The 12,188-nt window shown below is 34.0% G+C and overlaps 1 protein-coding gene across 1 annotated transcript in view; it reads left to right on the top strand.

The window, feature by feature from the left end:
- Positions 1–12,188, top strand: part of Dlish (Dachs ligand with SH3s) — a 121,235-nt gene that overhangs the window by 23,919 nt on the left and 85,128 nt on the right. The window contains exon 2 of the mRNA XM_089236472.1: positions 11,087–11,815. Coding sequence (XP_089092598.1) covers positions 11,087–11,815 — 729 coding nt within the window. The remainder of the gene's footprint in view (positions 1–11,086; positions 11,816–12,188) is intronic.

The raw sequence follows: 12,188 nt of genomic DNA, 5'->3' as shown, positions 1-12,188 counted from the left end.
CCCCTCCAACCAATCAACTGTTAGTGGGCAGAGTTAGCTATTGTTCTAGGTTAGATAAGAAGCGAGAAAAAAAAAAGAAATATATGCTCAATATATAAATAATACAAAAAGGGTTCTCTTCATAGAAAGCCACACATGTAATGGCAAGGTTTTGCAATTTCAAATGTGGCAATTATAATGCTGATCAGGAAAATTTCAAAAAGCACTTAAAGGGTTAAATGGGAGTTTGGCTTAGATTTGCACCTTAAAATTGAAAAACCAACTTGAGCTGACAATCTCAAGCAGTGGGGTTAAAACAACTTTTAATAACTTACCATGAGCTAATCCCAAAATATTGGTCTGAGGATGTGTTGTATCCACAGTGTGTACCAAGTCAAGAAAAACCTTAAGGGTTGTGGAAATGATTAGTTTTCTAAATTCAAAAGTCATAAGCTTGTCACAAAACTTCAGCGATACAAGCGGAAATTGTAGTAAACCACTTTGAAAGTGCTCGAATGTTAATGAATTTAGACAGCTTTATTTTTTTTGGTTCCTTTTTTTCCCCCACATTGAATAAATCATGGAAACGGCATGCGCGAAGAGACTTAGACATTGTAAATTCTATTTTATTTCATCCCAAAGATTTCTTTAATTCTATTGATTCATATTTAAAAGGGGTTGACAGAAATTAAACATATAGTTAATTACAGGAAAGCATAAGTGTACATAGAGTTTTCTCAAGGAGAGGATTTTCAGATTTTTTATCCTTCTTTGCAGGAAAGTATACTTATTGTAGAAAATATAATTACAAGAAAATGTACTTAATATGCAGGAAAAATAAGAACAGAAAGGTACATGTAACGTAGGAAAATACACAATGTAGGAAAAGTAATTACAGGAAAATACACAATGTAGGAAAAGTAATTACAGGAAAATACACAATGTAGGAAAAGTAATTACAGGAAAATACACAATGTAGGAAAAAATAATAACAGGAAAATGTATTTAATGCAGGAAAAATAAAAACAGAATAATACACAATGTAGGAAAAATAATTATAAAAGAAAAATCAATTAACCTCAAATACATGAACCCAAACCAACAGGAAATTTATGAAAAAAAGAGAATCATGTAGAAAATATTGATGGAAAAAAATAAAGATGAGAGCCAGAAAAAAATGAGAAAAGAGCGCAAAATATTACAAAATTACGAGAACGCGCTTGCGCATTGTAAGTTCCGAACAGTTTCCGAAGTATTGTACACGAAGTAACGACCGGTTCGAGAGTAACTCCCTCCAGCTCCTCTGTGATTGGCCAAGTTCACCAGGGAATGTCGGATTTTTAGCCGCTAGTGGTGAATATAAACAACAAAAGCTCTCTGGCCAGACGGCCTTGACATTGTATTTTTGTGGTGTTGCCACAAAGACGAAAATAATGTTTTTGCAAGTGCTGGGAAGACACTACAACCTTCTTCCAGCAGTGGATTGAAAATGGTGGTGGTGGTGGTGATGATGATGAGCAATTTTAGTATAATTCATTTTCATACCTTTTTTTCCCGATTTTTATGCTCAATCTTATCTGTTATCCCTTCAAGTGAACTTCCTATCGATGTATCACTACTACTGTCACTATCTGAGTGAGTTTTTACATCCTTTTCCGCAATATCTTTTTTTTTCTTTATCTGTTTTCCCTTTCCTTTTTGGCTTGATCCTATCACCATTAGTTGTATCATTTTTGGGTGTAGAAGTCAGCATAATGTTTCCAAAGTTCTTTTTGAAAGATGCTGACTGTTTGTGTTTACATGATTCCAGATTCAAGGAACAAAATAAGTGATAGCATTACCAATGAAATTATCAAACAATTTGTCCTTATTCTTCTTATCAGATGTTTCCCAGCACACAAAATCCGAAATAATCATGTCAAATTCTTTAGCCAAATTACATTTCTCACCAATATGATTGAGAACATCGCTCAATCTTTTTTGATTTTTCACAAATGCCAATGATAATTCCTGAAATTCAATCAAATACTCATTTTCACTGACTTCTGAAGCCAAAAAACACAATTTCTTAACCCTTTCTAACTCAGAGCTTGCAAACGGACATGTCAGCAGGAAATTAACAGCTATATATCTAAAGAAATTGTACAAGAAACTCTAAAAAAAATTAAAAGAAGGCAGACGTAACACTGGAGGGAGAGGGAAATCACAAAAAATCACAATTAGCGAGCGATGACACAAGATGACCATTGAAAAGCCGTTGGAAACCGCATTGCAGATATCCGTTGAGCCTATGGTAGATTGCTGCCGAAGACAGGTCACCCAGAACACCGTAGACTTCTGCCGATTTGCCGAACTCAGTAGACTGTCGTTATGATACTAATAGAGAGAGAATTATATGCGACTGGTCGTGAAGAAATCCCAACGAGAGTTCTTTCATAACATTCATCATTAAAAATTATGGTGCAAATAGGTGAAACAACAGTTTGCATTACAAAGGATACGTAGGCCTATTTTAAGTTTGGTGATTCTGATGCTACCCAATAGCATTCAGTTGTCTTCTGTATTTTTAAGGCACAAACAATATGTACAATGCTCAGCAAAGAGCTAGAAATGAAAGTGCTTCATTTGTCAAAAATGACATTGAACATTAAAATCTAAGCAAATCCCTTTAAAAAAGGATGGACAACGCAGTAAAACTATCTGGTTCACCTTTCCGTATTTACATCAGATCTTGTAATTTACACATTTTGCACTGTGCTTTTGAAAGTGGTCTCGAAGGAGCGTCATTCTTTAAAAAATGTACGTCTTCAAAATTTGCTGTGCATTGTCAAAGAGAGTTGACAAACTCTGCACTTTGAAAGACTCCAAAAAAAAAAAATATGTAATGTATATGAGGAGAGACAGAAAAGAATTATCTGTGGTTGTTAAGTGCACTGTTTTGGCCAAAAATTGGTTTTATAACCTAGTCATTTGTCATTTTGCTTTGGCTTGAGCCAATCTTATAAGATACTGAAATAGTGCTAGGAAAAACATTTATTTCCAAATTAAAAAAAAAATTTTTTTTTAGGGATTTCTTTTTAATTATGCTATGATTATATATATATGTGTTTTCTAAGGGGGGTTACCCTCCCCCTTCCTACTTTTTAGTCCTGTGTTTTCCTACTTTTTCGAATTTTTTGAGTGCGAGCCCTGTTTCATATAAAAATTTGAAGGAAAAAAAAATTAACGAAGCGTTGCAGAAATGTAGATGTCAGCCAAAAATGGGTTAACAAGGCATATTTTATTCTTTTTTTTCTTCAGTTTATTTCTTATGGAATGTTCCTCTATGTTTTGTGTGCTGGTTGGATTTCGAGTGTGTGGTTGTAATTGCTCTATAATGAGTAATAAAATAAAACTATGTGACAATATTTTTAAACAGATATACACTGAAAACTGGTACACCTACCTAATATCATGTAGGTCCCCCCCCCCCTAAGCACTCTGATCTTCTGAATTGCTTCAGGGCAACATAGCATGGACTCCACTAATGTGTGAAGGCAATGCACACCATGATTCTCTCTGGGCAGTTCACAATTCCATAACGGTGCAAGGTGATTTTTTGCATCTTGTTCAGTGGTATATATATATATATGCTCAATAATATTCATTTCTAGGGATTTAGGTGGCCTACGGAGAATGCTGGAAGTGGGAAGAGAGTTCCAGGAGCCACTCTGTAGCAACTCCAGGCGTGTGTGATGTTGCATTTTTCTGTTGAAATTGTCCAATCCTGTTGGAATGCACACAGGACATAAATGGCTGTAAGTGATCGCAAAGGGTGTTGTGTACTGGTCATCATTCAGAGTCATCTGTAGCCTTATTAGGGTCCCATATCATGGCAGCTGCACACACACTCCATACCATAACAGAGCTTCTACCAGCCTGAACAGTCTCCTGTTGACATGCACGGCCCGTGGTTTTGTGGGGTTTTTTTTTCATACCCATACATGTCCATCAGCCCAATACAACTGAAAACACAACTCATCAGACCAGGCAATGTGGTTCCAGTTGTCAACAGTCCAACTGCAGTGCTGGTGAGCCCAAGCGAGATTCATAATCATCAAAGGTACTCGATTGGTCCTTTATCTCCAAAAGGCCATATAAAGGAGGGACCTTTGTACAGTTCGCATACTTCTACTTGTTGATGAACCAACGTGATTCCTGAGGGTATTGCCCAAAATTTTCTTTGATTGCAATAGGTAGATTTCAAGGAGATCAAGGACTTCTGGATTCGCTTAAAGGCTGCTTGCAGAGTTTAAGCTACGGTCTCATTTTTCGCAAAACGCGAAAGAAAATCATAGAATGCTAAAAAAAAGTAGTAGCCACTTTCGCAAAGATGCGTACAGGAGGTACGCAACGAGTAGACATCCAACCATCAACCATTACATTATGGGTCATTCAAGTATTAAGTCAGCATCGGGGGGGGGGGGTTTCAGATTTGCTGACTTTTGATGACAGGGGGGGGGGGTTGAAGGTTGCTTACGTCATCAACCACCCTTTTTGAAGATATGAAATATTCTAAGCTGATTGACTAAATTTTGCTGACAAGGGTTGGAGGGGGTCAGTGTTTTGCTGACGGGGGGGGGGGGGGGTCAAAAGCTAAAAATCTGCTGACGTAATACTTGAATGGCCCCTTAGCATCGTAGCATTTTGCTAAAGCTTCCCCCCCCCCATTTTCGATTTTTTTTTTTTTTTTTTTTTTTTTTTTCTCTGTGTGCTTTACATGATCCGATTCGTTGAATGTGCTTAGTTTTGTATGATTGCCTTACTTGTATCAGTCCTCTCGCTTTAGATGCACATAACCCCAAAATGATTAGCTACATTGTATTTTTTGTACACTAAGTCTATACAGGACAAGATTCCTTTCTTACTGGATGTTTAAGCTCATAATATTCTTGTTCATGGTCTTGGAAAATTCTGAAAGGTTTTTACTGCATGTACGTACCTTACTCAGCAGGTGAACGCAGGGCTCTCATGTGTAGCTTTGTCCGCCGTCCTACAAACAATGCATACCTCAAGCGATAGAGACCTATGCTTAAGCTTCTGCATAAGTATTCAGATCTCAGTTTCCGACAAGAATTCTATCTCAAAGTAATGAATTCTTAAATTTTTCACAGTAACCGCTTTAATCTAGCTTCTGTGATCCCCAAGGAGTTACTGAATGACTCTCCTTCGTTTTAGCTTTTTTTTTTTTTTATTAAAAAGAGCACTCTCACAAGTCTCTTACACCTTTTAATCATCTTTAGAAACGAAATCTAAACCATCAAACACAGTCGCACAGTGTCATCATCATGCCTAAGCATGACAGAAAAAGCATTACTTGATACTATTCCGGCTGGTTGTCCAGCTGAAAAGGTGAAGCAGGGGTGGGAACCGTGTCACGCTGCGCCAAAATTAACATCTTGCTCCATCCTGCTCCAATGGTGTAATTTCGTATTTTTCTGTTCCAAATAGCGAATTTTGCTTCAGTATGCCCGGAATTTCGGAAAGGATACCAAAAAATATTTGTTCCTGCTTGCCGTGAAAACTTTCCGAGAAGAGCGTGTTTTATTCCACACTGTACTTAAACTATCGCCTTATTTAAACTATCGGCCCCAGCATCGCGAAACCCCGTTATTATTCGTGATCGTACAACTGAAGATGGTTTTCAATGGCCTTTCAGCTGTAAAGCACAAATGCGAGTTTCTGTTTTCAAAAAAAAAAAGTCGCCACTGGAAGCAGCAGAAATTATACAGTAATTTCGATCGTCATTGCGTCAAATCCAGATTTTTCGTGGGGAAAAAAAATTTTATTCTGGGAGTAAAAAGCGCATGTCCGCCGATTTCTAATTTAGAAACTTTGCCGAATAATAAGCGTTAAATCGCCAATGTTGCAGAATACGAGTGGGTCATTCCATTTCAAATCACCCGGCAAAATGCCAAAATGACACCCATAGTCTCAGATTTCAATGATTTTTTTTTTATTTGTTGCATTTACCATCCTTATTAACCGTGTGGAATATTATTTGCATATCTCTAAAACTTTTTGAGAAAAAAAATGTTGAAATTTATCAAAAACTGATGCAGATGACTTTTCCGAGGCTCAATTTTTAAGGGGCATTGTTTGAGAAAATAAATCATAACTTTTTCAATTTTCAATATATTCAAGTGAAATTTTCACTAAAGTGTTCACAAAAACATACAGAATATGAATAAAAATAATTCATACGCTTACATTTGAAATTTACATGCAAAAAAATTATGTAAACTTTGTTTTTGTGGAATTTTTCGTTAGAAAAAATACAATTTTTCAAACGTATTTTTAGACCAGAGGCACAGCAGTTACCAAAACAACTTTTATTTTAAATTTCTCCTAAATATATGAAGTAAAATACTGGAGAAAAAAAATAATGGTTTTTTGACCGTTAATATGTTTATTCTGGCTCGCAACACAAAATTCATCGAAATAAGACTGGATCGTTCCGATTTCAAATCATTCAACTAGATACTGAAATGCAACCCATCATCCCAGATTCCAATTATTATTATTTATTTATTGCTTCTACCATGCTTGTTGACCATGCAAAGTTTCATGTACATATCTCAAAAACTTTTTGAGAAAAAAAAATGTTTTCTAACCTCACGAATGACGTCTCTTAGGCTAACCCCATTCAAGCAATATTATTTGTGAAAATATATCATAACTTTGCAGATTTTCAATATATTCAAATGAAATTTCCACTAAAATGCTCACAAAAAAATGTGGATTATGACTAGGAAAGAAAATTTAAACCTTTGCATTAAAAAATTAGATTGCAAAAAAATCGTTGAAATTTAATTTTTGATTCTTTTTATAATAAAAACACAATGGCTCACCTTTGCTTTTTCATTTACAAAAGCTCTCCTGTTTCTCTCATGGCATATTCAGTGACATTGAACTCTTTTTTTTCCTTGTTCCCATTTCTTAAAGCAGGGGCCAGAGTTAAAATTTGCCCTTGTTGTGATGGGTAAATTGAGTCTTATTTCTAATTAACTTTATCAAAATATTCATATTTGCTTTCTGTTTAATATCTTCATTATTATAAGTGTACATTGAGATTCATTTCCTGGTGATTCTTCAAAAACTTTACAAACATTTGATTTTAAAGTGTTGCAAGCAGATTCAACTTTTCTTTTGGCATTGTTTGACTTGCACTGTGGAGCTACCGTATGAAGTTTAATTGGTGACTCTTCTATGTTCTGTAGAGATGAATTTATTTCTTCAAGTGCTTCTTGTTTAATAATTGACATTTTTCCAAGTTACTTCTCTACATTACTGTCACTGTTCATCTCTTCACAGTATTCAGTTTCTTCATTTAATTTATTGTTGTTTATATTCGCTGTCTCTACAGGCATGGCATATTTTTTGCCCTGGAATTGATTTTGTACAACCGTTTATTTCATTTATACATGAAAAATACAAGTTTACTATCCTTAAACCTTCTGTTATTTTTTTCTTATGACATTTTAAAGGATTAAAGCATGCTTCCGGATATATTTCATACTTTGAGAAAAAAGCTCTATGATGCTTAAACACACAGTAGATAAATGTTCAGAACTTGCTCCACTCCTCAATATTGATGTCTGATGGGTCCAATGATGTAATGGGTAACAGATTTTACACTTTTGCATAACACTTTTTATGACAGTCAGATCCAGTTTTTTTTCCAACACTATAAATTTCAAGTGTCTTTTCTGACATTTTCCTTTATTTCCAAAATGATGATATAAAATATTTAGCTCAAATGGAAATTGTGTTATAAGAAAAATTTGCTAACCCTGGAGTAGGCTACTTTATGGAGCATGTTCTCTGTCTTCAGCAAGATCATAATTGAGACTTGCATCATTGGATAGCGGGGGGGGGGGGGCAGTTTAGTTCTAACACTTTTGTTTTATTTTTCCCAATGAAGCAGCAGCAGTGACTTTATCATCACCTGCTGGGATAAAGTCTTATAATTAAATAAGACACCAGCTGCCCTCTGAAGGACAAAGACTGGTGTGCCATAGTTCATATCTTCACAGAAGATATTATTTTTTACAATCATCATCACAACAAGAAACATCACATCTTATATATCACCACCAGGCATTATATACATTAGGTTTTCCATTCTACTCTCTTCCATCTGCCTCAGCTACAACAATTAGGTTGTATCTGATAATTTCATTCTTTGTGATTTAATGCCTCATATTCTGGCTTTTTATCAGCAATTTTAAATCATTTCTTGGGAAAAATATATAGAGACTTGTGTTAAATATTATAATGTAGATTTTTTTTCACACAAGTATAACCATTTCATATTTATCATATACATTAAATATATGTTTATTAAAATATATACTGTAAAAGTCGAAGTAATTAAAAAAAAATTTAACACTGTTGTGGTAAAATAACTTTATAATTAAGCATGTTAAAAAACTTCAAAAATTAATCTATATATATGATTAACATTATCTGGATTTATCAAATACAAAATAATTCTTTATGCAAAAATATATCAGATTGCAAAAGTTTGTCTTTGTTGCATCATAAGAAATATTTATAGATCAATTAAAAGTGAAATTAATTATTTGGAATTTGAACACTTCTAAGAATCTGAACATGAAGGTTTAATTTGAAAAATTATTTTATTCACCCAAAACCTTTTTTTTTCACCAACTCCCACTTGACACATTACATTAACATTTCTAATTATTTCATGAATTCATTTAATCCTAGAATTTTAAAATTTATTAATTGTTTTGAATTATTGCATTAACTACTCATGAAACTTAATTTAATTAATACTGTAATAAATGTATAAGCGTACATGAAAAATAAAATATAAATTTCTTTTTACTAAGCATGAATCATTATATTAAGTCAAAATGTACAAATATAATTAATGTAGTCATATAAGTACAATTGTTTTGTTACTCAAATGTATTAACTGTCAAAATAATGTTTACTTTTCTAGTCTTCTTAATATATTAACAGGATTAAATTTAAATAAAATTGAAAATTCATGCTGTGCATCCAAAAAAAAAGTGTTTAAAAAATTGTGTCAAAAATAAATAAATAAATAAAATTTAAATTACTTTTTCCCTCTAAAGTTTACATTTTTTCTATTCATAATCTGCATTTTTTTGTGAGCATTTTAGTGGAAATTTCATTTGAATATATTGAAAATCTGCAAAGTTATGATATATTTTCACAAATAATATTGCTTGAATGGAGTTAGCCTAAGAGACGTCATTCGTGAGGTTAGAAAACATTTTTTTCCTCAAAAAGTTTTTGAGATATTTGCATGAAACTTTGCATGGTCAACAAGCATGGTAGAAGCAATAAATAAAAAATAATAATTGGAATCTGGGATGATGGGTTGCATTTCAGTATCTAGTTGAATGATTTGAAATCGGAACGATCCAGTCTTATTTCGATGAATTTTGTGTTGCGAGCCAGAATAAACATATTAACGGTCAAAAAACCATTATTTTTTTTCTCCAGTATTTTACTTCATATATTTAGGAGAAATTTAAAATAAAAGTTGTTTTGGTAACTGCTGTGCCTCTGGTCTAAAAATACGTTAGAAAAATTGTATTTTTTCTAACGAAAAATTCCACAAAAACAAAGTTTACATAATTGTTTTGCATGTAAATTTCAAATGTAAGTGTATGAATTATTTTTATTCATATTCTGTATGTTTTTGTGAACACTTTAGTGAAAATTTCACTTGAATATATTGAAAATTGAAAAAGTTATGATTTATTTTCTCAAACAATGCCCCTTAAAAATTGAGCCTCGGAAAAGTCATCTGCATCAGTTTTTGATAAATTTCAACATTTTTTTCTCAAAAAATTTTAGAGATATGCAAATAATATTTCACACGGTTAATAAGAATGGTAAATGCAACAAATAAAAAAAATCATTGAAATCTGAGACTATGGGTGTCATGGCTGGGTGATTTGACATGGAATGACCCGAGTGTTAAGTCGCCAATCTCGCCAAATAATGAGTGCTGAATTGCCAAACATCGTGTTGATTCTTCCGAAATTCTCTCCCATTTTGCAACAATTTCTTTCCAAGTATAAAAAAATTGAAAACTTATATAGAACATTTTTAGCCCATTTGAAGTGCTGCTGTTCAAGGCAGCAAATAGTGCCCTCAGTAAGAAAAATCATCTTAAATAGACTGGTGGGAAAACTTTTATGGCAGCCGCTCTTTCAAACAAGGTATTAAAAGGTTGAAACACGAAAAACAAAAAACAAGCTGATGAAGAGATGTTTGATAACAAAAGAAAGTGCAGTTGTTTTATTTTGAAAAAGGGGTGGGGGTTAACGAAAATATTGTTAATTTCACTGCTCCAAATCCTATATTTTGCTGCTTCAAAACTGCTCCAAATCCTAAATTTGGACCGGGTGAGGTAGTGCATATGCATATATATGAATTGGCATCATCATCGTGCCCCCCCCCCCAGACTTTCGCATCTATCTCCTCCTATGAGGCAACAGCAGTCGTCTAGTCAATTTCCGTTGTGCTGCTTTGTTCATGGCGAAGCAATTCGGCTTCTCTCCTGCTTGAAGGTGGAGTTACAAAACTGCTGCCACCATGTTTAGTAATACGATGCTACATCGATTACAAATGAAAACCTAACAAAAACTTTAATAAACACATCCAGCAAAGACATACATGGCAATAACAACCGAGCTGACATTCTAATGCTACACTGTTGCCATTCCACGATTCATTATAATAATAATATCCATAAATTAATAACATCTTCAAGAGCTGGTACCTAATTTTTTTTTCTTTGTGTTTATTGTATGGTAAAATGACATTAAAACCATTAAAAACTGTTGAAAAAAGATGAAGGCACACATATGTATACCTCTGGGGTGAAGAGGCTAAAAATTAAGAGCGATTGATGACTTTATTTTTGGCTGATTACTGTGGTGGTAGGTTGTTTGAGTTCATATTATTTTCTATGAGGTATTTAATATCATTATTTCATTGAGCACCAAGTTTGTGGTTTTTGTAATAATTATTTTACGATTGTTTTCTTCTGAATTTTTAGATGGAGAAAAGTTATCCAGTAGAACTCCTAGCATTGGTAGAATCACTGGAAGTGCCAGCATAGAAACATTGGTTCGTGTTGGAATTGAAAAAGAAAATGGACTTTCTCCAGATTCTAAGATGATTGTTCTGCATGATTTTACCCCTTGTGTTGATGATGAACTCGAAGTTAAGCGTGGCCAGACTGTCAATCTGTTGTATCAAGAAAATGACTGGGTGTATGTTATCGCCGAAAATGGAATGGAGGGGTTTATTCCCCATTCTTACTGTGCTCCTTATGGAAGTCATTTCGCTGATATAACAGTTAATGTAAAGCACAAAAAACTTCCCCGTAACGAAGGGGAACAAGAAATCGATCAAAATTCTTCTAGGGGTACTCAATCAGCCGATAGTGGACAGCATTCCGATGCTGAGAGTTATGGTGTTGTTCCTGAAGCTAGGCATTCAGACAATAATAATGTTTTGTCGTCGAAGCAAAATAATAATTTAGCCAGCTCATCATCACAGAGCTCATTGCCAGATGTTCATCCATTTTTTAAAGATCCAGCTGGCAGATACATTGTCCTGTATACATTCATAGCCCGTGACGAAAATGATGTCAGTGTGGAAAGAGGGGAATTTGTGACTGTTTTAAATAGAGAAGATCATGATTGGTTCTGGATTGTGAGATCTGATGGTCAAGAAGGTTTTGTCCCCAGTGCATTTGTCTACCCTGCAGATGTTATCCAAGGTCTGTTGCTTTTTTTTTTCTAACTTCCAACCTATTAGAACAACTCTGAATTGTCATTTTTGTTTTTTTCTATTGACGCCTATTAAATACAGTAAAACTTTTGATTATAAACGACAGTATTAAATATAGTAAAACTTTCGATTACGAGCAACATGATTTATGAGTGATTTGCAAGAGGAGCAAAAATTGTGGACAAATTTTGATTTAAGAAGCTATGTCTCACAATGCAAGCGGTCAGGTTTTAAGCTACGGTTGCATTTTTCACAAAATGTAAAGAAAATCAAATCGTAGAATGCGAAAGAAGTAGTAACCACTTTTGCAAAAATGTGTACATGAGTTACAAAACAAGTAGACATCCAACCATCAACCATTA

This window comes from Pholcus phalangioides, unplaced genomic scaffold (genome assembly GCF_987345545.1).
Source record: "Pholcus phalangioides strain wild (caught in Gottingen) unplaced genomic scaffold, Ppha-v1.0 ptg000009l_1, whole genome shotgun sequence".
Lineage (NCBI taxonomy): Eukaryota > Metazoa > Arthropoda > Arachnida > Araneae > Pholcidae > Pholcus > Pholcus phalangioides.
The sequence above is the reverse complement of the archived record's forward strand: the minus strand, read 5'-3'. Positions and strand labels throughout refer to the sequence as shown.